The 27,705-nt window shown below is 37.1% G+C and overlaps 1 protein-coding gene across 1 annotated transcript; it reads left to right on the top strand.

Moving 5' to 3' along the window:
- LOC127431871 (eukaryotic translation elongation factor 1 epsilon-1-like) lies at positions 1 to 27,589 on the top strand. Its single transcript, XM_051682490.1, has 4 exons — positions 1 to 90; positions 14,501 to 14,698; positions 26,415 to 26,510; positions 26,933 to 27,589. Exons 1-4 carry the CDS (start codon positions 7 to 9, stop codon positions 27,074 to 27,076), a joined length of 522 nt encoding a protein of 173 aa, XP_051538450.1. The 5' UTR covers positions 1 to 6; the 3' UTR covers positions 27,077 to 27,589.
- Positions 27,590 to 27,705: the final 116 nt, after the last annotated feature.

Raw genomic sequence — 27,705 nt, 5'->3', positions numbered from 1 at the left:
ATCAAGATGGCGCTGCAGGAGTTGAGCTCGCTGGAGAAATATCTAGGATTAAAGAAGCCCAACAAATACAGCACACAGGGAGACAAAAAGGTGAATATATACGGAGATTAAACATTGGAGGTGATATATCTGGAGTTTTGAGCCTGTAATACATTATAAAGATGTGTTTGTCTGCGGTAATATGTTCATATAAATGAATGAATGACATGACTAGTGGCCTGTCGAAACTGACAGCTGTCATTCACTCACAGTTCAATATCTTCAACAAGACAGCTATCTAATGTAGACAGTGTGAGCAACACAAAATATCTACTGACATTGACATTTTTCATGAAATATGTAGGCCATATACTACTTTATGAAAATAGATGACATAAAATATGTTATATTTTACTGATTTAACAAAAAGTGTGAAAGCTGTCAGACACGTCAAATTTAAAGAGATCCATCAATTATTCTTCTGTGAATCCCAGAGCTTATTTTTAAATCATTACTGTGACAGGTGGAAACACCAAAATCATTAACACAATTTCATAAGTTGTTGGATTCATAAAAAGTAGCCGACATTTTTTTTAATGAAAAATAAAAACTTAAAACAAAAATGTGAGATTTGAATGTTTCAGATTTTTATATATATATATATACATACATACATACATACACTACCGGTCAAAAGTTTTGAAGCACTCATTTATTATAATTTTTATTTATTTATTTATTTTTTTATTTTCACATTTTAGAATAATAGTGAAGTCATCAAAACTATGGAATAACATAAATGGAACTATGGGAATTATGTTGTGACTAAACAAAATCCAAAATAAATCAAAACTGTGTTATATTTTAGCATCTTCAAAGTAGTCACCCTTTACCTAGAATTTGCAGACATGTACTCTTGACATTTTCTCAACCAACTTCTTGAGGTATCACCCTGGGATGATTTTTAAACAGTATTGAAGGAGTTCCCATCTATATGCTGGGCACTTATTGGCTGCTTTTCTTTATTATTTGGTCCAAGTCATCAATTTCAAAAACTTTTTTTTTTTTAAATACAATTTTTGTTTTATAATGAAATAAATTAATATGGTGGCACAATTATATTTTTGTCTACAAAACTAATTTCAAACATTTAAGCATATGCCTTCAGATCAAAAGATTTTTAAGATCATGAGAAACATTTCAGTCAAGTGTTTCAAAACATTTGACTGGTAGTGTATGTGTATATATATATATATATATATATATATATATATATATGTATGTATGTCTTAAGATGGTTATTTATATCTTCAGCTTTAGTGTGTCAATAGTAAATATATATGTTAGACTCCCAAACATTAATTTTGCAAATAGAAAAGATTAGAATAGAAGAACAGGGAGCCCTGCAACAGATGTCATGGCCCCCACAGAGACCCCCACTGAACATCATGTTAGTCTGAGATTACATAAAGAGACAGAATCAATTGAGACAGCCTAAATAGATAGAAGAACTGTGGTGAATTCTCCAAGAAGTTTGGAACATCCTATCTGCCAACAACCATGAAAAACTGTGTCCAGGTGTACCTAGGGGAATTGGTGCTGTTTTAAAGGCAAAGGTGGTCACACCAAATATTGATTTAGCTTTTTTATGTTTACTGGATTTTGTATGACATTAAGTGATAAATGAAAACTATTTATGTCATTATTTTTGAAGACATCCTCACTATGCTAAATTTTTCACAAATGCCTAAAACTTTTGCACAGTACTGTGTGTATGTATATATATATATACACTATATTGCCAAAAGTATTCGCTCATCTGCCTTTAGACGCATATGAACTTAAGTGACATCCCATTCTTAATCCATAGGGTTTAATATGACGTCGGCCCACCCTTTGCAGCTATAACAGCTTCAACTCTTCTGGGAAGGCTTTCCACAAGGTTTAGGAGTGTGTTTATGGGAATTTTTGACCATTCTTCCAGAAGCGCATTTGTGAGGTCAGACACTGATGTTGGACGAGAAGGCCTGGCTCGCAGTCTTCGCTCTAATTCATCCCAAAGGTGCTCTATCGGGTTGAGGTCAGGACTCTGTGCAGGCCAGTCAAGTTCTTCCACACCAAACTCGCTCATCCATGTCTTTATATGCGCAGTCATGTTGGAACAGGAAGGGGCCATCCCCAAAACTGTTCCCACAAAGTTGGGAGCATGGAGTTGTCCAAAATCTCTTGGTATGCTGAAGCATTCAGAGTTCTTTTCACTGGAACTAAGGGGCCAAGCCCAGCTCCTGAAAAACAACCCCACACCATAATCCCCCCTCCACCAAACTTCACAGTTGGCACAATGCAGTCAGACAAGTACCGTTCTCCTGGCAACCGCCAAACCCAGACTCGTCCATCAGATTGCCAGATGGAGAAGCGTGATTCGTCACTCCAGAGAACGTGTCTCCACTGCTCTAGAGTCCAGTGGCGGCGTGCTTTACACCACTGCATCCGACTCTGCATTGCACTTGGTGATGTATGGCTTGGATGCAGCTGCTCGGCCATGGAAACCCATTCCATGAAGCTCTCTACGCACTGTTCTTGAGCTAATCTGAAGGCCACATAAACTTTGGAGGTCTGTAGCGATTGACTCCGCAGAAAGTTGGCGACCTCTGCGCACTATGCGCCTCAGCATCCGCTGACCCCGCTCTGTCATTTTACGTGGCCTACCACTTCTTGGCTGAGTTGCTGTCATTCCCAATCGCTTCCACTTTGTTATAATACCACTGACAGTTGACTGTGGAATATTTAGTAGCGAGGAAATTTCACGACTGGACTTGTTGCACAGGTGGCATCCTATCACAGTACCACGCTGGAATTCACTGAGCTCCTGAGAGCGGCCCATTCTTTCACAAATGTTTGTAGAAGCAGTCTGCATGCCTAGGTGCTTCATTTTATACACCTGTGGCCCTGGAAGTGATTGGAACACCTGAATTCAATTATTTGGATGGGTGAACGAATACTTTTGGCAATATAGTGTATATATTAGGGGTGTAACGGTACAGAAGTCACAGTTCGGTATGTACCTCGGTTTTGGGGTCACGGTTCGATACGAGTGCGGTACAACAGGAAAAAGCAACAAATCCCAAATGCTAGGTTCCTTTTCATTTATTTTGAACAGACAGTAGTGAAAATTACAGTTTGTTCCACTTAGCAGCATTTAGTCCTTTAGTGTATTAAGCACTAAGCAGTAAACAGAATGCACTCTTGCATAGGTCATATTTTTTTTGTAGGGTTGATAAAAAACAAAAGGTATTTGGTCACAATCAGCTACAAAACTGAAAAGCATCTCTTGTGTTATAAAAGTACAAAATAAATAGAATAATGAAAAATAAAACTTGTGCATTAGGAGAAGGAGTGTTACAATTTGTTCCACTTAAACTATATGTTGTTTGTGTATATGCCAATTGCCTGGGTAATGACTTTGGCCCTGTCTGCTCTCACATCTAGAGGCTGGTTAAAAGCTGCAGGGATAAGTTTTTGCACTCCTGTCGTCTTTTTCTGCCTAGCTCCGATGATTGGCACATCTGGGTGATTTCGTCTGATATGTGTTAGCATGTTGGACGTATTTCCACTCACATACCGTACAGCTGCTTTACAACGCCGACACACCATCCACGTCCTATCTACCACTCCCTCTCCACTGCTGCCGTAGTTCACTGGGAACCCGAAACTTTCCCACACTGCTGTTTAAAACGAGTAAGCGGGTCTTCGAGCTCTTGCGTGTCATCTGAACTCGCCATTCTTCTTTTGGGTTGATGCGTAGATGGTGTCTTCTTCTTCTGCTCTTTTTCCTGTTGTGGCGGTTATCAAAAAGCATTGCATTACTGCACGCTCCCCCTTCTGGATTGGTGTGTGGATCACCTGTGACTGACTCAGATGTATTCTTCGTCTGACTGCATGCACCGAACCGTGACGGTTCGGGATGAATACATGTACCATTACACCCCTAATATATATATATATATATATATATATATATATATATATATATATATATATATATATATATATATATATATATATATATATATATATATAGAGAGAGAGAGAGAGAGAGAGAGAGAGAGAGAGAGAGAGAGAGAGAGAGAGAGAGAGAGAGAGAGAGAGAGAGAGAGAGAGAGAGAGAGAGAGAGAGAGAGAGAGAGAAAATTCACAGATTACCGATATGGTGGCCGATATAGTTAATTTTTGAGCTGGAATGAAAACAGACCTTTTCTATGTGGATTTTTCACAGATTTTGCACCAATATGTCTATGCAAAGGTACTCAGAAGGCTGCTTTCTTAAATATTTTTATCAGAGAATATTTGACATTATTATTATACATTGTCAAAAAATTCTAGAAATGAACACTGAGAAAATAAAGAATAAATAAAAATACAATAAATAGCTTAATAAACATCAGTACTGTATGTTTAGTATCAGTCAAATGCTGACCATTAAAATAAAGAATAAATAAAAATAAAATAAATAGGTAAACATCAGTACTGTATGTTTAGTATCAGTCAAATGCTGTCCATTAAAATAAAGAATGAATCAAAATAAAATAAATAGCTAAATAAACATCAGTACTGTATGTTTAGTATCAGTCAAATGCTGACCATTAAAATAAAGAATGAATCAAAATAAAATAAATAGTTAAATAAACATCAGTACTGTATGTTTAGTATCAGTCAAATGCTGACCATTAAAATAAATAATAAATAATAAATAAAAATAAAACAAATAGTTAAATAAACATCAGTATTACTGTTTAGCATCAGTCAAATACTGAACATTAAATTCAAGAATAAATAAAAATAAATAGCTAAATAAACATCAGTATTACTGTTTAGTATCAGTCAAATACTGAACATTAAATTCAAGAATAAATAAAAATAAATAGCTAAATAAACATCAGTATTACTGTTTAGTATCAGTCAAATGCTGACTATATTAATACTGCCGAGTCAAGATAAACGGCCGTGTTACACTGTATTCTGCTATAAAAGTTCAGGGGAACATTCAATGGTGGAAAACCAGACTTTTAAATATTACATTTTATAAATGACACGACTGGAATTGTTCGGTTGAAGGGGGTACCAAACTGTGAATCCTGAACAAAACAGTTTGGTGAATACATGTTTACACATTAGCTTCCACTCAGCTGACAACAATGAAAGTAGCTACATGATTAGCTAGTTAGCTATAAGCTCGTTGTCACGGGCGTAAAAGACGGACATTGTTTATTTTACTTTCCAGAATTGTGTCTCACCAGCTAGGTAATAACATAGCATGAAATCAACACTCAACAGACATAATCCACCACCGCACCGTTGTCTACTGAGCTGCAAAAATATGCTCTGTTTACCTTTCAATCTGCTACATTACTGACTGCACTGACAAACTATAGCTGGCTAACAGCAAACAGATATGAGTGACATGGTTGTCAGGGATAAGGTTAACGTTATATTAGTTATATTGAAAAGGGAAAATGATGGGGTCATTGTTTATTAAGTTTCCAGTATGTATTTAACAGACTAGTTAACAACTTACCTTGAAGAGACACCGCTGAACTCCGCCCTGTCTGCAGAGCCACCGTCAGTTCAGCTCTGTAAACAGTGGAGTCGGAGCGCGCTCTGCTGGACAAACTACGCTATGACACCAATTATAAAGCATTGTTTTCTGCATTATATGTTCTGAAAAAGTTTTCATATCGGCGCATATCAGTAAAATATACGCCGATACGAAAGGCTATATAATATCGGCCAACCGATATATCGGTCGGGCACTAATCTCGGTCAAAAGCTTTCTCGAGGTCAAGGAAGGCCATGTGGATGGTTTGCTTCTCCCGGTGGTTCTCCATCAGTTGGCGCACCTTGTGGATGGTGTTGGTTATTCCACACACTTTCAAAGCCGCATTGATTCTGTGATATTGTGACGATTGCGCAGATTCAGTGGGATTTTCATGGTGTGACACAGCAGGTGGATTGGCTGATAGTCTGTGACATCGCCTTTGTTCTTCAAAATCGGCATAGTAATACCACACAGGTGGGACTTCACTGATATTGATGATCTTATTGAATAGCTCCGCAAGAATCTCCACTCCTCGCATCCCCATGAGCTTCCATGCTTCAGCCGGAATGTCATTTGGCCCTGTTGCCTTTCCTGCCTACATTTTTAGAAGTTGTTGTACAGTCAGATCATCAGGAGAGCATTAGTGTCCTTGTTCCTCCCCAGGTGTGGTGGTAACAAAAAAGATGAAAGCATAAGATTATGTGTTGACTCTAGACTACTAAATGCAGAGACGTGTAAGGATGCTTATCCCCTTCTTTGAATTGAGGACTTTCTCGGAAAGTTGTTTTCTACTCTAGATCTTGCTATTGGCTATAATCAGGTGCTGGTGGCTGAGAAAGATAAAGCCTATACCAAATTCCGCACACCGTTTGGCCTGTTCGAATTTAATCGTATGCTCTTTGGCCTCTATAATGTAATGGAGCGCATGTTTGGCGATCAGCGTTCGGTATTCATGAATGAAACTGTTTACTTAAGTTTTTTTGATCAGGTCCAATAGTGTTTTTAACTGCCCCTTCCTTCAGTAACAGATCCGTTGCAAAGCTTAAATCGCATTATGACTGGTTCACAAGCAACCCACACTGATATGAGCCGAAAAAGATGCACATACATATTCCAAAGCACTGTGAAACAAGACACACACAAACGCATCAAAACGGTCAAAGACGTCCATCAAGTGTTGGGCTGAAACAATTAGTTGACGTTATCGACAGCGTAGACAAGAAAAAATGTTCAATGTCAAATATTCGTTTGATCTCATTTAATGTAACATGAGATGGGCTTATTGGCTTTTAGCGCTTTTAGAGCAGATCACATGCACTGTGAAAGAAATAAAGTACTGAATGTCCAAGCATTCGCGCATGTCCAAACATTGGTAACCGCTACAAATTATTATACAAATCTACAAAGGCGGCACAGTATAACAGAAAGGAGTGGACAACATTGCTTCACCAGATGCAGAGCATTGTAAACTACACACTGCACTTGCGGTGTCAAAATAAAAGCTCCATGTGAAGTGTCAAAATAAAAACTCCAGGTGAAGGCGAAGTAAATGGAAAAGAAATATATTACTTTTAAATAAAACAAATCTGATCCTCAAAATAATAATGATAATTCACTATTATAATAATACATTTGACTGGGTCCCACAGTAATACTTTGATAATAATTTAAATAACATGCAATATTCAACCGGATTTTCAAAACATAAGTGGAGTAATATTTGCACACCTTGTTCATTTACAAAACATTTTTTCGTAAAAACATATGAAAGTAAATAATGCTTTTTATTAAGCTATTATGTTTCATTGTATTTAAAATATAAATGTAAAAGTCCATATCAATGACAGTGATTTGATCTCATTATCCCTTGTGTTCATTTAGTGCAAAACTGTAGGGAAACATGCCTTTTTTATTTTTAAATAGATTTGTATTTAATGCCTTTAAAAATATTGAATCTTCTTGGCTAAAATGGCTGTTTGCATGAAATGATGGTTCCTCTGATAAAAAAAAGAAAATAAAAAAAAAAAGGAACTTCTGAGCCACTTCAGAGCAAATACATAATTATCGAGATATTTATCGAATATTGTCAACAGGCTGAAAAATATAGAGATATCATTTTTGAATCCATATCACCCAGCCCTATTATACTGTATACAAAATACACTTATATTCAATATACATTCTCTGAAAGCAAGTCTAAATATCTTATACTTTTCTTCTCAAGTAAATCTTGTTTTTTAGATTTTTAGATCATTTTAAATGGAAAACATGACAAAACCTTTTTTGCAGTGATTTAAAAAATAAATAAAATAAATTTGTTTTTTTTTTTTCCTTGTAATTCAGTGAATGCCATTTAGAGATATTTTTAAAAGATGATTTTAATCTCTTTATTCTTAGTAAGCACGTTTAATACAACCTTTTAAGTCGAGGCACAAGCTGAATAGTTTTTTTTTTTTTTCTTTTTTTTTAATTAGGTGAATGTCATTTAGAGATATTTTTAAAGATGATTTTGTCCTCTTTATTGTTAGTAGTTAAGTTTAATACAACCTTTTAAGTTGAGGCACAAGCTGAATAGTCGGTTAAGAGCTAATCGTTGCAATAATCGCCCGAATAGTCAAACAGTCATTCTAATGATCATTAGATTAGTCGATTATCAAAATAATCGTTAGTTGCAGCCTTAATCTTGTGCATGTTTACATACACCAACAATTAAAAATAGCACAGATGGACACAAGAACGCATGTTCAGCAAGAGGCAATGCAGCTGAATGAAACAGAATGGGGTCTCCTTTTCAGAGTTTAAACTTGACAGCGCATTTTGTAAAAGCAGCGTGAGAGATATGACAGTGGTCAAAGACGTCTGTAGATGTAGTCATGAATTAATGAGCCCCATAGTGATGTAGGGAAGTCACGGAAGTGGAGAACGAGGCATTTTGGCAGCTTGGTTTCAATAAATGCTTTTATTGCATTGGGGATAAAGTTTTGCGTTCTGAAATGTACAGTATGTTTTTATAGTAGAATGACCTCTTAAACCTCATAATATCAAGGACAATTTGATTCCTCATGACATGACCCCTTTAATCTTACCATTGCATACTGCCCAGTCCGCAGTAATGGTAATGCTAATGCTTTATCTATGCAATACCTCGATAGGTTTGAACTTGGAACAGAAGTTCCATCTACCCTGGCAGTGCAGTGATAAAGTCTTTGCCTTATGTTGTAGATTTTGATTGCAATGAGGTTATTGCTCTGGTGGGGCGTTCTATCAAGGATTTGGCTGCTTTACAGGAGTTGGATCTAGTAACTGGTCAAGTGTTGCAGTTTTGTCAAGAAGCCTGGTAGCCGGGGTAAGAAGAGGGCGATGTGTTGTCGACTGGAAGTAAGGAGTTGTTGTGGCAGTCGGAGCAGTTGGTGGAAAAAGAGGGGGTGATTTGCTGTGTGATACATTTGCCTGGAGAAAGTAAAGAAACCTTGCAGTTAGTGCTCCCTCAGTGCCACCAGGAAGAGGTGCTTTGGAGCGTTCAGAATGGCCATGGGCATCCGCAGCTGATATTATTTTTTTTTGGCCACTTATGGATGTTTTTGTTTACCTATGAAAAAAAGGGTGAGCAGTGGTGCCAGCAGTGCAAAAGTGTCCTGAGTAAGGCCATTCAGCCAAAGATTAAATCTTACTAAGGTACTCTTCCAGCCTCTCGTCATGAGATCCTGGCAATAGATTTTACCATTTTGGAGCCTGCTAGTGATGGCAGAGAAAATGTACATATTCTTACTGATGTGTTTTCTAAGTCTACAGTGGGTATGCAACCAGAATGTGCCTTAGCACCACGGGGAGTACCGCCACGTGAAAACTTGAAATTCTCACACATGAGACACGTTTGTAAAAAATCACTGCCAGGAGGCGCAAAGGGATTCTTTTGTCACCGTCGTTTAGTAGAGTGAAGAAAGTGAGAGATATTGTGATTAAATTGTTAATGTTATTATTTGTATTGTATTTTTTACATTTTGATGTGTAGAAGATGATCTAACAATGCTAAATTAATGGCAGCATTAAAGTTATTGCTTAATTAGCTCATGAATTGATATAAAGAGATACATTTTCGAATGTCAGCCTTTTTCAATAAATTAAAACTGTTGCTTCAAAGATATTAGCTATTTAATTATCTTCCTGAAAATCAAAACGAAAATATATTGTGAACATTCATAATTTCATTTGTTAGCCCTAAAGAAAAAACAACAACAATGTATTTAATTAATGGCATTTACCCGTGTTATAATTGACCGCACTAGTCGGTAGTGTTACATTAAAAGTGTTAGACCCGCTCATAAGCGCTATGAAATATATGTAACATATACAGTATATATTTTATATGTGTTTGTGTGTTTATTTTGTTGTTTTTAAATAATATTATTTAAAGTTACAGTGGTTGGTGTGGAGTAATTAAAAACTGAAGTTCTTTGTAAGTCACATGTGAACTGAAAGCTCAGGGGCTGTGTGCTCACGTACTGATACTGTCTTTTCCTCCAAATCACGGGTTCGAGACCAGCTTTACTTACGTTATTGTCTGTTTGGATACATGTAGAAAGTAAACTACATCCAGCAGATTCACAAAAAAACATTTTGCGCTGTGGCTGCTACTGACATTGTGTCCTGTAAAATCATTGTTGGTCATTTGTTCATATTATACTCTATATATTTTTTTACATGGTATTTAACTTACATTTGTCGCCACAATTTTGTTTTAAACATAAAATCATTGGCGATACATTCGCATAGGGCGGCAGCGTTCATTATTACATGATAAAGTGTATTATTCAACTTAATTACATAATACAGTAGCCTACAATAGTGTGTGTCTTTCACAATAGTATTGAAAATTATTGCTATTTGTCACATTGGATTGTGCACGCTGCAGCCGAGCGAACCGACCGAGACAATGAGCCCTGCGACGCATGTAAATAACGAATATGATGTCTGAGCAAGATTTGTTCTCTTTACTCCACTTTATTTCCAAATGTTCTCCAGTTGCTGGTGTGTTTGTTGTTTTATTTCGCCTGCTGCCACACTGTGATCGTGGAGGTTTAACTGGGGCTGAGTTCTGAATAAACTTACTACATAATGTTAGCATCCTTGTACAGATGAAAATAAGTGGTAGAATTAGCTCGAACGGCAGAATGACGCAAAACAAAAACAAACACTTACCGAGGCAGGAGATTCGATCTGGTTCAAAAACAACATGATCAGCGCAACTTAACACAGTGTTATCAGTTTGAGCTTTTAGGCAGCCATAACCGGAGCAAGCATCTTTATGTTCAAATGAGGTTTCTTTATTCAGTGTGAAATGGTGCACATTATCAAGCAATATTAACGCCATGTTAACTTGTGCTTCACGTTCACAATATGATGGTTTTGTCAGATTATGACATTGTATGAAATCTGAACGTCTTTTTCCCATCGAAACACTGCTCCCAAATATCATGCGTCATTGTAAAATCAATCAGTAATTTAATTAACAACAACCTGCCAGAATTAATAAAGCCCCACTGAGTTTGTTTGTTATTAGTGTAAATATATTTTTTCAATGTTGCTAATAATCAATCATGTTCTTGCCTGGCAACATGTCAGTCCTCACTGCACCTTTTTTAGCTCAAATAAAAGATGTAAACACTTCCTCCCCCCATCGAGTAAATGTGTGAATCGCTGAAGCTCTGGGTGTTTAAAGCGTATGAAAATGTCTTGATAAAAAGTGTTAAAAGGGTTCTAAAGTCCTAAATATTGCACTAAACCTTTTGGAACACAGATCTGTCCTGATGTCCTCTACAGATACAGTAATCATAGTATCACCATGGTATTTTGTAGTAAAATAATTTTAACCACAAAATTAAACATAGTTACTATATCAACACCATATTACTGTAGTAACACCATTGTTAATGTCATCAAATCTATGTTTTCTGCCAAAAAATCATGGTTACTACACTATTACTATAGTACAACTACCTTTATAATATTTTTTATTTATTTATTTTATTATCTCCACTCCACTGGAGCAATACTTACAACACACTTTGTTGTGTATTTCTATGTTGTCAGTAGACTATATGGGCTACATCTAAAAGCAAATAGTCACTCCGAAAAATAATCAGTATTATCAAGCTTTGGGGTAACATTGGTTCATAGCAAATAATAACTACTAATAAAATACTACGACAGATATTGAATAACAAAGCTTGTAACCTACAGGTTTGAACTGCATAGCATTTCTGGATATTACATGTGTAGCGTAAAACTCTTAATGCATGTATTGAGACAAATATTATACAAATAATGTGGTCACAGTTCTAACTTCCACCCTAATTCATGTAATGGAAATTGCAATTCTTTTTCAAATATTTTATTATATTTCATTTGATAAGTATTCTGCTCCCATAAATATTGATTCTGCCAGAATAATATAACATAATATGACACAATGGTATACATACAAATTAATCAATTCACAGTTAGTAATCCTGTTAAAAAATAGAAAATATGGGCTAGAAAGCACAGGTTTAGAGTCTAATAGTTTGTGGAAGTCACAATTGTTTGAATATGTGTCTAATAATGCTCGCTCATAACGTCTGGGCAAATGATAATTATCTCTAATGAAATGTGAATGAATAAATGCAAACAAATAACTCTCCAATGCGTTGACGTCCATGTGAACGCTGAATGCTGCAGTAAAGTCTTTATCATACATCTCCATTGCAACGTTTAGTAAAAAAAAAAAAATATTGTGGTGTTTTAAAGTTTGCTGTTCTTCTTCTTTCTCCTCTTTTTTTCTTTTTTATGACGGTTTGCAAAACAAGCTTAACTTGCCCTTACCACCTCCAACTTAATAGTCGGTATGTTGGGAGAAAGAGCTCTGGGGTGTTCAGCTCAGAAATTCTATAGTTATAGCGCCCCTTATTGGTTTTGAGCTGCTAATGAGCTGCTAATGACTCATTCACGTGGTGATCATGGCGTTAGAAAGCCTATTCTGAATGGATACCCACTGAATGCATTTACATTTATGCATTTGGCAGACGCTTTTATCCAAAGTGACTTACAGTGCACTTATTACAGGGACAATCCCCCCGAAGCAACATGAGTTAAGTGCCTTGCTCAAGGCTGGATGGAACCAGCAACCTTCTGATTACCAGTTATGTGCTTTAGCCCACTACGCCACCACCACTCCAGGCTATAGCCACAAGAGACCAAAGATAGCATGGTTACCCAGATGTTAATACAACATTGGTTTTATCACTTCAGCCCCACAGCTAGAATACATTCAGAACAGGGATGAAATTTTCAAAGGATGGTGTTTCTTCAGTTGTGTAAAATATATGGCCTTCAGAAGAGTAGAACAAACCCTTATCATCCAGAGGGTAATGGTCGGTGTGAACAATTTAATTTTACATTGCACCACTTGCAAACCTTGCCACCAGCCCAAAAGTGGTATTGGCCTCTCCATATTTCACAGGTTACATATGTCTACAATACTACTGCTCATCATGTCTCAGGTATGACACCTTATTACCTGATGTTTGGTTGTGACCCTAGGTTACCTGTAGATTTCCTGCTGGGATGGATTGATGATGATAATTTTAGTCCTAACACTATGGAGGAGAGTTTGAGAGTAGCAAACGTCCATGTGTGGCAGCAGATTCAGGCCAAGGCAGAAAGGCGTAATCAAAAGCACAATGAGAAAGTAAATGATGATAGTCTAGAGGAGGGGCAGTTGGTTTATTTGGAAAAATCATGTAAAGGGGAGGAGTGAGATCCAAGATTTCTGGGATCCCTGCCTCTACAGAGTGGTATGTGGTCCCTCTGGGAATGGGGTGGTTTATTCAGTTAGACCGGCCTATGAAGAGTGATTCCACGAAAGGGTCAGGCCAGGAAGATTGCCCTATAAACCTTCCATCTGATGAAGAAGATAGTTCAGATAATTTGGCCATTTTTGATGAGTTAATGCAATCTCCACTCAGTCCACTTGACAACATTGAATAAGTTGAGCCCTTGCAAAGTGCTGTCCCTTGAGACAGTCTGCTAGGTCTACAGCCGGGTACCATTCTTATCTTCAGAGATTGCCACAGTCTGCGGTTTGTATGTGTGCATTCCCGACAAGGAAAGCCAGCATGTTACTATACAGAATTCGTTTTTCTTGTTGTAAGGCTATATACTGCCATTGATTTGATAAATTAAGCCATGTTTCTAAGCACACCATGACATTGTTTGCGGGTATACAAAGTTTTATTTTTTTAGCCAAAATATACTGGACATTTTGAAATATACGAGTGTTGCTGTATTAGTGTTTTTGCCTACTGTTTTCAACGTCATGAATGTATTTTATTACACAAGCAGCAGACTACGTGTATAATTTTAAAATGGATGGAAAGGTTGCAAATTTATTCCAGTTTGTAGATGGTTTGTGGGTTATGTATCCACTTATGATATGCAGTAAATTGTCATATGTGTATGTAGCTCAGTAGTTCTCCGTGTTGTCCAATCAGGGGAATTGGCTTTCTTTTATCCTGGCTGGCCCAAACATTTTATTTTTTTAAAGAATAAAGGTATTTATTTGTCTGATCAATAGGGCTCCCCTCAGCCCTACAGTGAATTTGAGGAGTGGCGTAGTCTAGGATTACCCTTAGGGTGCCACATAAGCCAATCACACGAGGACAGCACTAAATACAGGTGTAAACAAAGTCCAAAACTTTTTGTGATCTGATCACTCAAACCACATTCAGAGATAATCGGAAATGCAAGTGAATAAATCACATTGGTAGTGTGAACACTTGTGATCGGATCACCCAAGACGGATGTTGATATCAGATAGAAACCGGGCCAAAGACACCAAACTTTAGCTTGTTAGTAGATGTTTAACAGTATTTATTTCTCCAATTCTAGGTCCCTGTTCTCCAAAACAGCAATAGACCAGTATTGGTTGGTCTGTACACAATAGCTGCCCATCTTGTACATGAAGCCAAGAGAGCAGAGCTGTTAGGAGACAGTGCTGAGCAGAGAGCTGTGGTTCAGCAGTGGCTTGAGTACAGAATCACCCGACTAGACAGCTATCCTAAAGATGAGCTCAAACTTATCCTGAAGGTAACAATGTATTTGCAGTTATTGCAAATTAACGGTTCTTTTTTTTTCTTCCTTTTAGTGTTTTATGTGTCTTTGCGATGTTTGAGAAGTGTTCAGAATGCCTTGACATGCAAGTATTATAGCGGTTATAATTTCAAAAACCTCCACGGTCCAAAATTAATGTTTTGCCACACCTGCCAAACTATCCAAAAAGTCTGGTTCCAGAAGTCAAATTCATTTTTTTCCACAAGGGACTTTTAACGATAACTTCTAAATATTTACAGACAGACATACCGTGAGCTCGGAGGTTGTTAATCGATATTATATGTTTCTGCTGAAGCCTTCAGCACATGTTATTTCAAATTAATTGTGTTTATTCTTGGTGAAGAACTACACAGCTTATGATCCGTCGTCAGAGAATCGTGGCAAACAAAGTGCACCAAAAGAGCTCTGCAGTGACCGCCCTCTTCCATCATGTACTGTGAATGATGCAATCGAGTCACTCTCCCTACACTCTCAAACTACTTACATATTTGTATATATATATAAATATTTTGCAATATACAGAACTTATTAGTTCTATACTTAGAATCAACAACTTTATATCAATAGTTTTTTTATTTTAATTTCATTATGTCATTCACAATACTTTATGGGATTGCACATTCACAGTCTTGTACCTTTTTGCTTCAAATCAAAGTTTGTAATGTTGTGATTCACCTTGGAGCTGGTTGGTGTGGTTCATGGCTTAAACACTTTTAGAAAGGATTTTATGAAATCCTTATGTAAAGATGAATGGGAAATTTTTTTTTTTTCAAGATGGCTGAAAAAGTGGGCACTGTTGCGCTCTATGGCGGTAATTCAAGAAAAAAAAACTTTTCCATAAATATTTCTTCCTGGTCATGAAACTGTAATTTGCCTTATTTTTTATTTTTAAAAAATGCCTGTGACAGTGGCATCATTTAGCTCATTGTGTTGCTCGAAGCATCTTAAATGAGAAACTGCACCTGTCACAAACACGTGAAGGCGAGCCATCATGATTTCGTTCCTCATATTTTCATTTTGGTGGATTAATATGAGGAAAATTCCACAATGTTTGTGTCACCACATAGTGTTCTGTTGAAAATGATCCTAGATCAACTTTTGATTGTACATTTTCCGCTGAGGTAAAAGTCATTAGAAGACATGCGAGTAGTGACAGAGGCTTTCTTTACTAGACGGTTTGATTTGATTCCCTCACGTCACTTACATCAGCGACGATCAGATTATCATTCCTCCAGTTTGATTTAAACATGTATTATGTTGCAGTTCCTAATAAAGTTACCAGCCAATTGGCATTTTATTTACTCTCTTCTAAAACATAGCGATTCATTGACGTGACATCCTCTCACCAAACAGACAAACTCATCATCTGTACGGTCACACAGGTTTCTAACCAATCACAGGAAAGGGCTGGATCAGAATCATTCACACTGCTTAATTGACATGCTGAGGACATGCTGTCTTGCGATCAGTTCACAAGGTATAAAGCGTCTGTCGGTGGACAGTGAGAGGCGTTCTCGTTAACACAGAAGCTCAGCAGGACAGACGCCTCTTGGCAGTAGCTGTCAGTGTGTGGCGCTGTGCGTGTCTGGAGCGGAGCACTGCTGATCGCTGCTTAATAGTGGCAGTTTAAACAGTAATGAAGGGCTGATGTAGCGCCCACGGCACGCCACTGTCTCACCAACTCACAGCACTATGAAAGCCAACTTCACAACATTTACAGCAAGACAAACAGGAGTGCCTGCAGACACTGCAATAGCAACAGGATTCAAGGGACAGTTTAAAATGACCAGGATGAAACTTAAACTGGACGGGTAGAGTCTTCACAAGGGTAATTGACATGCCCTGCAGTGTGAAATGCTATACTCCATCTAAAACTGTTTTAAACAGCATTTGCTAATTCTGTTAGAAATGTTGTTGCTGCTTTAATGTAATGAGATCATTAAAGGGATAGTTCACCCAAAAATTAAAATTCTCTCATCATTTACTCACCCTTTGACTATCCCAGATGTGTATGACGTTTTCTCTTCAGCAGAACACAAACAAAGCTGTAGGTCCATGCAATGCAAGTGAATGATGGCCAGAACTTTGTAACATCAAAAATCACATCATCATAAAAGTGATCCATATGACTCCAGTGGTTAAATCACTCATTGAGCACTTTATTAGAAACACTATGGTCCTAATGAAGTGCTTGATGTGGTCTTCTACTGTTGTAGCTCATTCACCTCAAGGTTCGACATGTTGTGCATTCTGAGATGCTATTCTGCTCACTACAATTTTACAGAGTGGTTATCTGAGTTACCGTAGCCTTTCTGTCAGCTCGAACCAGTCTGGCCTTACTCCGTTGACTTCTCTCATCAGTAAGGCTCCACACAACATCTGATTGTCACGACTCGCATTCCATCACATATACTCAGATTTGTTTTTGTTGTTTAATTAATTTTTATACCCGTTTGCAGTATCTTTATCCTCTCAGTGCTCTCACTGTACAGCAAGTCAGAATTACTACCGTAATGACTCCAGAAAAAGGGCAAGTTAATATTCATACACACATTACTCTTAAACATTTTTTTTAAAAACAAACCTGCATATTAATCTGAATTACAGCATGTCTGAAAGTTTAAATTCACGAATGTTTAGAATTGCCAACAACTCACCCTTCAGAGGCCACACTGTCATGGCTGGGCAAGCGCTCATTTATTAGAGTAACAATGTATGTGTGATCGGCCCAGATTTAAGACAAAGATTGGCTGATTTAGAGCGGTGGCTGATCGATCTGTGCACTCATAGTTACAGAGCATTATAACCGCTTTAAAGATTTGAAGCAACTCGCTGCATTCATGTAGAATTCAGTTGCTATGTGGTAGCAGATGTGCATATATAATACATTAAATTAGATAGTATTGACTCTTTAATTCTGACTTGAAGAGTCGTTGTAAAATGCAAATAAATGTACACTTGACCACACAGCCATGTTGCTACATAAACAGTCTACAGTCAGACTAATGATGTATATTGCTTGGCAAAAGAATTGTTTATTCCATTTATTAATCATTTATTGAATGTTTTTGTCTTTTTGTCATATTGCTGTTGCCTCCATTTTCTAAATGCAATGAGCCAAAGGGCTGTGTGTTACTGTGATTTCACTAGGGCTGGTTATTGATACAGATTTCCTAATTCGATTCCGATTCACAAGCTCACGATTTGATTTCAATTCAGTATCGATTTATATGGGTTTATTTTGATTATTATGTCCCTTTTGCTTACATATAATTAATTATTTCCCAGCTAATACTGTTAATTATACAGGGGACCTTTTAACTAGGTACATTAGGAAAGTATTAATTTTACTAATTATATTTATTACTTTTTCATCATTTTGGTCACAGTTTGGCTTTTTAAAAATAAAAAAAATAAATGTATTCACTCAATAGGGAATTATATTTCATATTATTTTTGTTACATATTTATTGTTAAATTGCATAATTTTTACTATTTACATTGATTTGTTGAACACGTGCTAAAACCAGTACTGTCTCTTTAACAAAAAAATGGCATTTCTGTAAACAGTGACTGTAAAGAACAGAAAGGGTATTAAAAGAGATAGTATTGGGGGGCCTGGGTAGTTCAGCGAGTAAAGACGCTGACTACCACCCCTGGAGTCATGAGTTAGAATCCAGGGAGTGCTGGGTGACTCCAGCCAGAACTCCTAAGCAAACAAATTGGCCCGGTTGCTAGGGAGGGTAGAGTCACATGGTTTACCCTCCTTATAGTTGCAATATAGCGGTTCTCACTCTCGATGGGGCGCGTGGTAAGTTGTGTGCAAATATCGTGGGGAATAGAGTGATTGCCTCCACACACGCTAAGTCTCCACGGTAACGCGCCCAGCAAGCCACTTGATAAGATGGCTGACTGTCTTGGAAGCGGAGGCAACTGAGATTTGTCCTCCGCCAACTGGATTTAGGTGAGTAACTGCACCGCCATGAGGACCTAGTGAGCTTTGGGAATTGGGCATGCCAAATTGGGGAGAAAAGGGGGGGGTAAAATCCCAAAAAACAAAAAAAAAACAAAGAAGAGAGAGACTCGTCTTGGACACACATTATACGGAACAACTTTTACTCTCAACTGTGAAAGGATCTCGCTGCTTAACATTTCACGACTGAACTAAACAATTACTGGTGAGTGAAATGTAAACATTTACCAGCCAGTAGCCAAATATATCCACTTTAGTCACATAGCATGACATTTGGTTGCAAATGCGAGTGATTTCCTCTCATTGTAGTAGAGGGTTGCGCAATGAGTGAAAGATCGATCTTGGTATTTAAGAATCGATATCGAGATCATTCAAATGAAGATCGTGATTAATGGGGAAAAACAATATTTTAACCCACCCCTAGATTTCACCATGGTCAAAAGGTGGTTTGCTTTGTGTAGTACCTGTAATACTGTAACCTGCATCCTCTTGTGGCTTATTGCTTTATTTTATAACTGTTTCATTCAATCACATTTTAGAGCCAGAACTTTCAGTTTAATAAAAGGCCTTTAACAATGCCTCAGACTGCAAGATGGCTGGTGAAAGGTTAAAGCTAATCTAACCACTGCAGTGATTTTTGGTGAAAACAATTGTAAAATAATGTAGTCAGAATGGTTTTTAGGTAGTGTAGGGAGACGAGTGTGTAAAATAATGTCTGATCTGAACACTGTTCACTGCCTCCATTAGCCCTCAAGACGGTGTGCTGTAGTGTGCACAAGTGCTGAAGATGCTGCTGTCCCCTGAGACCTGTACACACACACACGATCCACCCCCGCTGTAGTATGCAGGCTGTTGAAAGTTTCACATCAAACTCCTCTCGCTCTGCTAGCTGAGGAAGAGAGATGGACAGCCTTCAGACACATCTGTGTTCAGTTAAGAGACATTGTTTTGTGGCTTTATATATTATCCTGTGATTGCCTGTATTCTGACATTAAGCTTAACATTCAGGATTCCTACTGTCATGAAAAACCTGGAAATGTCATGGAATTTTAACATTGCAATTTTCAGACCTAAAAAATGGAAATGAAAAAAAAAAAAAAAGTCATTGACATTTTGATTGTGAATATACATTTTGATAGTTATGCTGAGTTCTAAAATATTTTGTATCAAAATTGGTCTTTGAGATTGTAATGTGTAAATTGCATGTGAATATTTCTTAAAGCAGCCCTGTCCACTGATAGCCTTGCAAACACATCTACTGATGTGCATATTATATGTCTCATCCAGTGCTGAATAAAGTACCCAATCGGCATACTCAAGCAGTGGTGTAGTAGTGTCTGAAGAGGTGTGCATACTGTGAATTTATAAAGGACACCCACCCCCACCAAAAAAAGAAATACAAAATATGCACCCGGTCTCTAAAATTCATATATTTACATTTATATAGAGTACATATGTAAATCGTGGAAAAAAAATCTTTTTTCCATTACAGTTTTTTGGCTGATGCGATTATAGTCTCACATGAATTTACAAAATGTACTGTATATCAGGGTAAGTTTCTTGCTGGCATGATGTACAGAAGAACTAAGAACCATGGTATAGTAACTTGATGTTAAATATGTATTTAAATTTATAGGTCTCATTAATGTTCCTTTTTTTAGGCTACTATGAAAATTACTCTAATTAATAAACTAATACATACATAATACACAATAAACTGTTAAGCATTGTATAGCTTAAATGAGTGTAGTAATGTTCACATTAACACATTATTTAGTATTACCATATATAGCCTAGGTAAGAATGAATGGTTATTTGTTTTATTTGTGTACTATAATGTGCTTTTCTGTGTATAGTGAAATTGTTTTCCTACTTAGAAATATAAATTGAAATGATTTGATATCACGAGAAAAAGGCTCCACCGACAGCAGTAAAAGGCACAACAAAAATAAAAAAGACGTTTGATATAATTACGGGACACAGTTGTCCAGCATCTGCAAAGAGCATCAAAAATTAGCACGGGTGCAATAACATGCAGTATTTTCACCAAGTTTAATTGCATAAGTTAAATTTAAATGTATATATATTCACTCTACGGTGCTGCAGCATCGTGTTATTAGATTGAAAAAGTTCCGGGTCAAAAGGCTTTACTCGTTGTACTGATGGCTATATGTATCATCACTTATTTTAGGTGGGCATACGCAAAATCCTAAGAAAGATAGGTGGGCATACGCCTTAAGCCCTAGACTACACTACTGTACTTGAGTATGTAAAGTGTAAAAGTAATTGATGTTAAATGTATTGAAGCATCAAATGTGACAAATGAATCTGTGATTTCATAATGCAGTCTATGATGTCATAATACGGCCTCTGTGATGTTATAATGAAGTCTTTATGGTGTCATAATTGGGCTTTTATGATGCCATAATGGTACAACTACGATGTCATGATGGCTTCTTTATGAAGTCTAAATGGGCTTTTCACCACACAAAGTGATCGTAGTGCTTCAGAAGACTGAGGATTTTTTCCACTGCATTCTTTTTAAGTTTGTGGGCTTCGTGGCACATGTAAAGTGATCACTATCACTGAGCTGCATGCTGTTTACATCTGCAGCTCCTATTTGTATTTTTTTTTTTTTTTGTGGTGTGCTGTTGCAAAAGTAATGTACAGTACAGTAACTACAAGTAAAGTAACTAAGTATTTGTACTTGATTCCTATTAGGGCTGTGTAACACCAACTATGTCACAATACGATATGTAGCATGATACATGTTGATTTGGAACTGAATTTCTCCTGAGTATAATTTAGTAAAACAGCTGTTTAAAGTAAACTGTATATCATTTTGCGCCATTCAAAACACAATAAGTCCATAATAATAAGTAAAACAAATAATTCTTATACAAAAAGAAAATAATTTGTATTGGCCCTTTCTTCTTTCTGCTTTAAAGTGCTTTGTGTCACCCTTACCCCTGTGAGACCCAAATATAGAAAAAAAATTTTTTTTAAATTGTTTCACCTTTTGAAACAATTGTTGTAGGAGGCCTCTAATGCAGAAATAAATAGGTTTTTACATTTTTGACATTTTAGTACGTTTTTAGGGAAAAGTTGTAATATTGCAACGTTGGGCCTGTTGGGTAGCAGAATTTCAGTGATTTTACTCACTGTCTGAACAAATGTAGAGAACATCTAATGGTTCATTTGCAGGGTGTACTGCTTATGTAGCCCCATTAAAGTAGCCTATATATCTATACACTAATAATCACACAATAATGATAATCAGACAAGTCATATTTTTATGAAAAATTGTTTATTATAAAAATATGTTCAGATTGTATTTACAAAACCTGATGAACTGAATGAAAACTTTGGCATTTACTATGTTTAGCTCTGCTCATAGCCCTGACCTGAAAAATCAGTGTTGGGACTGATAAAATCCTTTTTCAGCCAATGATACCTGTCACGGGGCATGGTCTGTGTTCTTGAATGGCTTGGTTTTGTTGGCAAGATGTCCACATAATCATCCGATGGGCGGTCATTGGGTTTTTTATTTTCCTTTTCCAGTTCACAGGCATCTCCACATTCCTCTTCATCACTTGTATCAGAGTCCTTCTCAAAGTCACTGTTCCCATTTTGGACGGCATCAATGACATCATACACATTGTAGATAAGACGGTCTTTACTGGCTGGTGGCATTCTGAAATGTAAAAAAAAATCACTGATTACTTTCCAGGCTAAATAATCTCAATGCAAATAAATCCCAATCATACTTACATGTTTTAAAGAATTGACCCATTCCACAGAATTTACACAATACTGTCTGGCTAGCTTATTGTGCCCTCTACTTATCATGCTAATAGCACTTATACCCCCCACATTCCAGAACATTATCACCTGTCCCTCATGAAGCAAGCAGATATTTGGTCAAACAAGCAAAGCCCAGAAAAGAAAACAGGACCAGTTACAAACAAACTTCCTTTTAAGGGGTAAAGCCTATGAAATGGCTAATACAAGTTCAACGGGAGACCTTTTTTTATATATATCACAATTTATACAAGGCAAGTAAACTTTGATATGGTTAAAATAGTAGACCTACAAAAAAACTATAAACACAGATATATTAATAATCAGACCTGTTGCAATTATTACATCGCCTGACAGCAATAATTTGATTTTAGCTTGATTGTTTAAAATAACCGCAATATTAAGGACTTTAAATAATTTTTGTATTAATTGTAAATGAATATATGATGTGAACGGCATGCTTTTGTGTCTTATTTTCCGGTGCACACAGGGCATTTTATGAGCACTCCAGATGAACTCTGACTGTCATGGACTTGCACTGCGCACCACACTCTGGTCCACCAAAAGTTTAGACCAGAATTTTGATAGTGAATGCAATAGCATCCAGGCCAGGGTTCAGCAGCCTTTGGCATGCAGGTAATCACTGGCACGCAAGCAACAGCGAGAGAGGAGAAGTCCCTCGCACCTGCATGCCAATTTATGTAATTGTTACTCACGATCAAGTGTTTTTAGTTATGAGCTGTAGGGAAAGCTTAACAGTATTAAAGTATGACGAGACTGGAGTATAGTCAACAAACGAGCGCAGCGTGTGCAAGCAATTCGTGCATCACGAGCCAGCGGCGCAGATCTATTCAGGTAGTGCTTCAATTTTATTGAATCGCGCAAGTAAATATGTCTGCTTGCTTCAGCCACGCTGTGTGTTTGGGCGAAAGAGAGCCTACATTTTTGTATTTTATTTGTTGCTATTTGCTTTCAGAACAATGTGTGATGTAAATAAGAACACACCGCTTTTAATCCTTGAGATTTTCAACCTGGCATACAACCTTCATTGACCACAAAGACTGACTCTCAGAATTACATTAAACGATTCAAAGAATAAACATAAATACATTTAAAAATATACATAGTACATACATACATAATACATACATACATATAAATACATAGGCGTCATTTATGAGTGAGACGGGTAGGACATGCTTTGGCCAATTTTGTCTCTTAGCGCTATTATTTGATGTACAAAACAAGCCCAGATGGGACTTGTGATAGAAATCAAGTATTTTCAGCTCATTATAATTACCACTGAAGCACGCCAAGTCTTAACTATCACTCCGCTTTTCCCATGGAGTTCAAAGTGGCGCTGGACACTGGCATTGACACTCTGATACGAATCATTAGCGCAGCTTCACGATTGCTGTAGGAAAGCGGATAGCCACAGTCTACTGGCAGATCAATATTGTGGAGGATGAGAGTTTAAGAGATTTTATGCCCATTGCAATGAATACTAAACCTATGGGGACTAAAGCCATCTTTACACAGCCAAGGTGGCACAGAAGCTGTATCTGAAGGGGCAATTGGGTGTATTTTCACAGAGCAGGAATAAATGCATTTACACAGCAGTTGCAAATGCATAAATAATGTTATGAGATGAATATTTTAAATGTAAAAGTATGAATATAGAAATATGAAAAGAATGAATACTCAATCTGTGGGGACTAATTCTTTCAATAAATCAAATAAGTCAACCTCCCAATTAGACTTTGGGAAACTTTTAATGTTACTTCAATAGGTGACATTATATTATGAAAGGCTATGTTTGGAAAAGTTAATAAAGCATTATATTGATACATATTGTTTTGATTTCTTTCCTAAGATGGAAATAAATGCATTTTGAAAGGAAAATAAATATATATGGTGTCAAATTTCAGCATTTTCAAAATCTGCGATTAATCGCGATTAACTACAACAAAAAAAAAAAAAAAATGCGATTAATCGCAATTTTAAAAAAATTTAATCGACTGACATCCCTAATCCCAAGACGAATAAGAACTGGGAGATCTTTGTACTAAATGCAAAAATTTTACCACGAGACAAATTAGTTACCATGTGTAACAAACAGCTGATCTTTTTATATATTACAGACTAACAAATCGCTAAATCCTGAAGGGACTGATTTATAAACACACAAGAAGAGTCACACATTATAGGCAGTGCCAAACATGCTGTCTAAGATGAAGTGAAAAGACATATTAGCCTGCACTAATTGTGGTTTCTTAATATAGAAATTAATTATGTCTAATTGTGCTTCTGCACAATTATACATAAATACAATCCCCCAACAAAGTAGAGTAGCTGCAAAAATGCATAATACAAAGCACAACCCCCCAAACAATCTATCACCAAGACTTGTGTACTGCTGCTGCTCTGAAGAGCCATGTGCACGGAGTGTTTGCTAGCTAAGTGGGCCTTGGCCTAACTCTAATGAAATTAAATGCCTATGTGTGGCCAGGCCTGCTTGGCCGAAAGGCTTATACGGCTAGGGACCTGACTCATAATGTGTATCTGGACCAGGAAATCCCAGAGCTTATTTAACTAATGAATTAGCCTAGCTATGTGTGGAATTATTTAAACAAATAACGTAAGATAGCAATGTGTGCTAATGCATGATTTGGCTACGGCTTACCTTGATAAAGACGTGCTTCTATGTGTGATGGCCAAAAGCAGACCCTACTGTGCAAGTTGATTGAAGTAAAGGCCCCAGCAAATAGCATTTTCAGAAAAAAACTATCGTATCACGCTGCAGTGAAACTGACTTACTTGCAAACTATGCAAATTGAAATGTTAGGCAAAGAGAGAGTACACACATTGATTGGCCACTTGATTACATGTCAAAGGACCTATCAGCTTACACCATGTAAGCCAATTGGCTTGACATCCCATGTGAGCGAACTGGTTGCTAAGTGGTAACAAGTTCAGCTTAAGCCATTCAGAGTTTCTTGCCTGAATTTAGTAATTTATTCTGACTCACCTTCGCATGTGAAATCTGCAATGCCTTTAATGCAGATATTTGGCATTTTCCGAATCTCTGTATAAAACTACCTTTTCTGACCATGTGAATGCCCAGTCTTACCAGCCACTTTGATTTTTAAAGCCATCTTTATCCGATTCATATACACAGTATATAGGCTATTCACAAATCATGTACAGTAATATACTGCTGGATTTAAAGTGATTTTAACTCAGATCACCTCCTGAGATGTTTCGAGATCATTTGCTGTGCTCACATAAAGAACAAAATCATATGCATGTTCTGTGAGAAGCTCATGAGCGGCGGAGCGCCATTGAACATCTCAACAAAACGAATTCATGCAGGCGACTTTTCTTTCATCAGTTCTTCAAAATATAATCAAATGGGATCCTTCAAGCATCTAAGCAACAACAGCAACAAGTCACTCTGAGACGTACAGGTCGGCAAGCAAATGAGCTAAATTACATGCCACTGTGCAAAAAAAGTACCTTCTTTTTGGTTCATTTCATACCCTGGTTGAGAGTATAAGAAGCGCATATCGCCGGCTTTATCTTGGCACATGTACTGGTATATGGAGGTTTGTCCTGTTACTGCAGTACTTGAGCAGGATTAACATATTGCAAGAGTCAAGTCTTACTTCCGAAGCCTAAATGCAAATATTTTATATTTTAAAATCTTTCATCCAATTTAATTTTGGTGGTCTACTACTACTCAGGTGATTGAGTTATTATGTTACTTGCGTCACATAATTTACATGATGGGCTACCCTCAAACTTTCAAAGTGATTCCTAATATTGATACCGAAGCAGCTGCATTGATAAAAGTATTTGCTTTCTCTTTATTGGGGGCACAGTGGGCCCATAGTGACCTCCTTTACACTTGCCTTGCAGGAAATTAACCAGTATCTGGAGGACAAGGTTTACCTGGCTGGCAACGTCTTCACCCTGGCAGACATTTTCATGTACTGTGGGATTCATCACATTATTGTAAGTGTTTCCCTCAGAGCTAAACTGAAGCGGTTTTAGAGACCCAATTAAACCCAATTAAAACAGTCAGATGCTTGAAGCTCATGAAAATAAACCTTGACACAGCAGAAGAGATGAGATGCAGTGATGTATTTTGCCAGGACAACAGCCAAGCAAGTTTAAGATGCCTGAAGGAGCCCATTGAGAGAGAAAGAGAGGGATGGAATGAGAATTTGAGCAAATAAAAGATCACATGTTTACATGTCAGCGTTTGTCATTTACTAACTGACTGAAAGAGAGTTGTCATTACACAGAAGGCATTGGTGTGTCACTCACTTTTAAACCCTGAAGATAAGGTTAGATAGACCTACTGGATGTCTCTAGTGTAATGCCCATACTTTTTCATTTAATGTTCACTGCCTCATTCTTCTTCTCTCTCTCAGGTGGATTTGGCCATACAGGAGAAAGAGCATTATCTGAACGTCACAAGATGGTTTGATCATATCCAGCATTATCCAGGTGTACGACACCATCTGCCTCCTGTGGTGGTTCTGAGGAACAGACTTTACCCCAGTGGTCACCACTGAAACTCTTTAGAACTTCATTCTGGGTTGTTAAATAAGCCAGACCTTGAGGCCACCATATCAGCCCCAAGCTGACAAACAGAGCTGTCCCATTGGGTCAGGTTTAACACCCCAAAACTGATGTCAATCTGACCGGTCAGGGCAATTAAGTCTTTTGTGTGTGTGTTTTTTTATTTTATTTTATGTGCTTTGCTTTGATGTTTTTGTTTTATTATTTTTTTTTTAGTTTGTTTTGTTTTGTGTCATCCAGCTGGTAAGGACAATTAAATCAGTATAAAGCAGTTATCAAACTGAGTGTTGTTTCTTAGAGAATGGTTTGTTACAATTGTGTGCATAGGGTTAAAAAGTAATCATAGGCTCAGCAAGAAGAATGAGAGCAAATGACTGTGGTTCAAGCGAATGTTTCGAAAAAAACTGCTTATTGGAAAGCAGTAACATTATTAATAACCTGAATATTTAAGTGTGTAAATAGTAGATAAGGTAGTCTTTAATTTAATAATCAAAATAAAATTGGTATGCTGCAAATGAACTACTTTCTCTCTTCCTTCAGTTTATATTTTCCTCCGCTGTTTGTCTCTTATGGTCACAGTGTTGTGTGTTGGTGTGGGCAGTATTCTGAGTTTGACAGCATG

The sequence above is a fragment of the Myxocyprinus asiaticus genome, chromosome 41 (genome assembly GCF_019703515.2).
Source record: "Myxocyprinus asiaticus isolate MX2 ecotype Aquarium Trade chromosome 41, UBuf_Myxa_2, whole genome shotgun sequence".
Taxonomy (NCBI): domain Eukaryota; kingdom Metazoa; phylum Chordata; class Actinopteri; order Cypriniformes; family Catostomidae; genus Myxocyprinus; species Myxocyprinus asiaticus.
Note: the sequence above shows the minus strand (reverse complement) of the source record. Positions and strands in the feature narration are given on the sequence as shown.

Bases quoted from the DNA above. Each gene is read 5' to 3' on its own strand.
- LOC127431871 (XM_051682490.1), top strand. From the start codon at position 7: ATGGCGCTGCAGGAGTTGAGCTCGCTGGAGAAATATCTAGGATTAAAG. The intron at 14,699-26,414 runs GTAACAATGTAT...CTTGCCTTGCAG, and splicing joins AGCTCAAACTTATCCTGAAG to GAAATTAACCAGTATCTGGA. The intron at 26,511-26,932 runs GTAAGTGTTTCC...TCTCTCTCTCAG, and splicing joins GTGGGATTCATCACATTATT to GTGGATTTGGCCATACAGGA.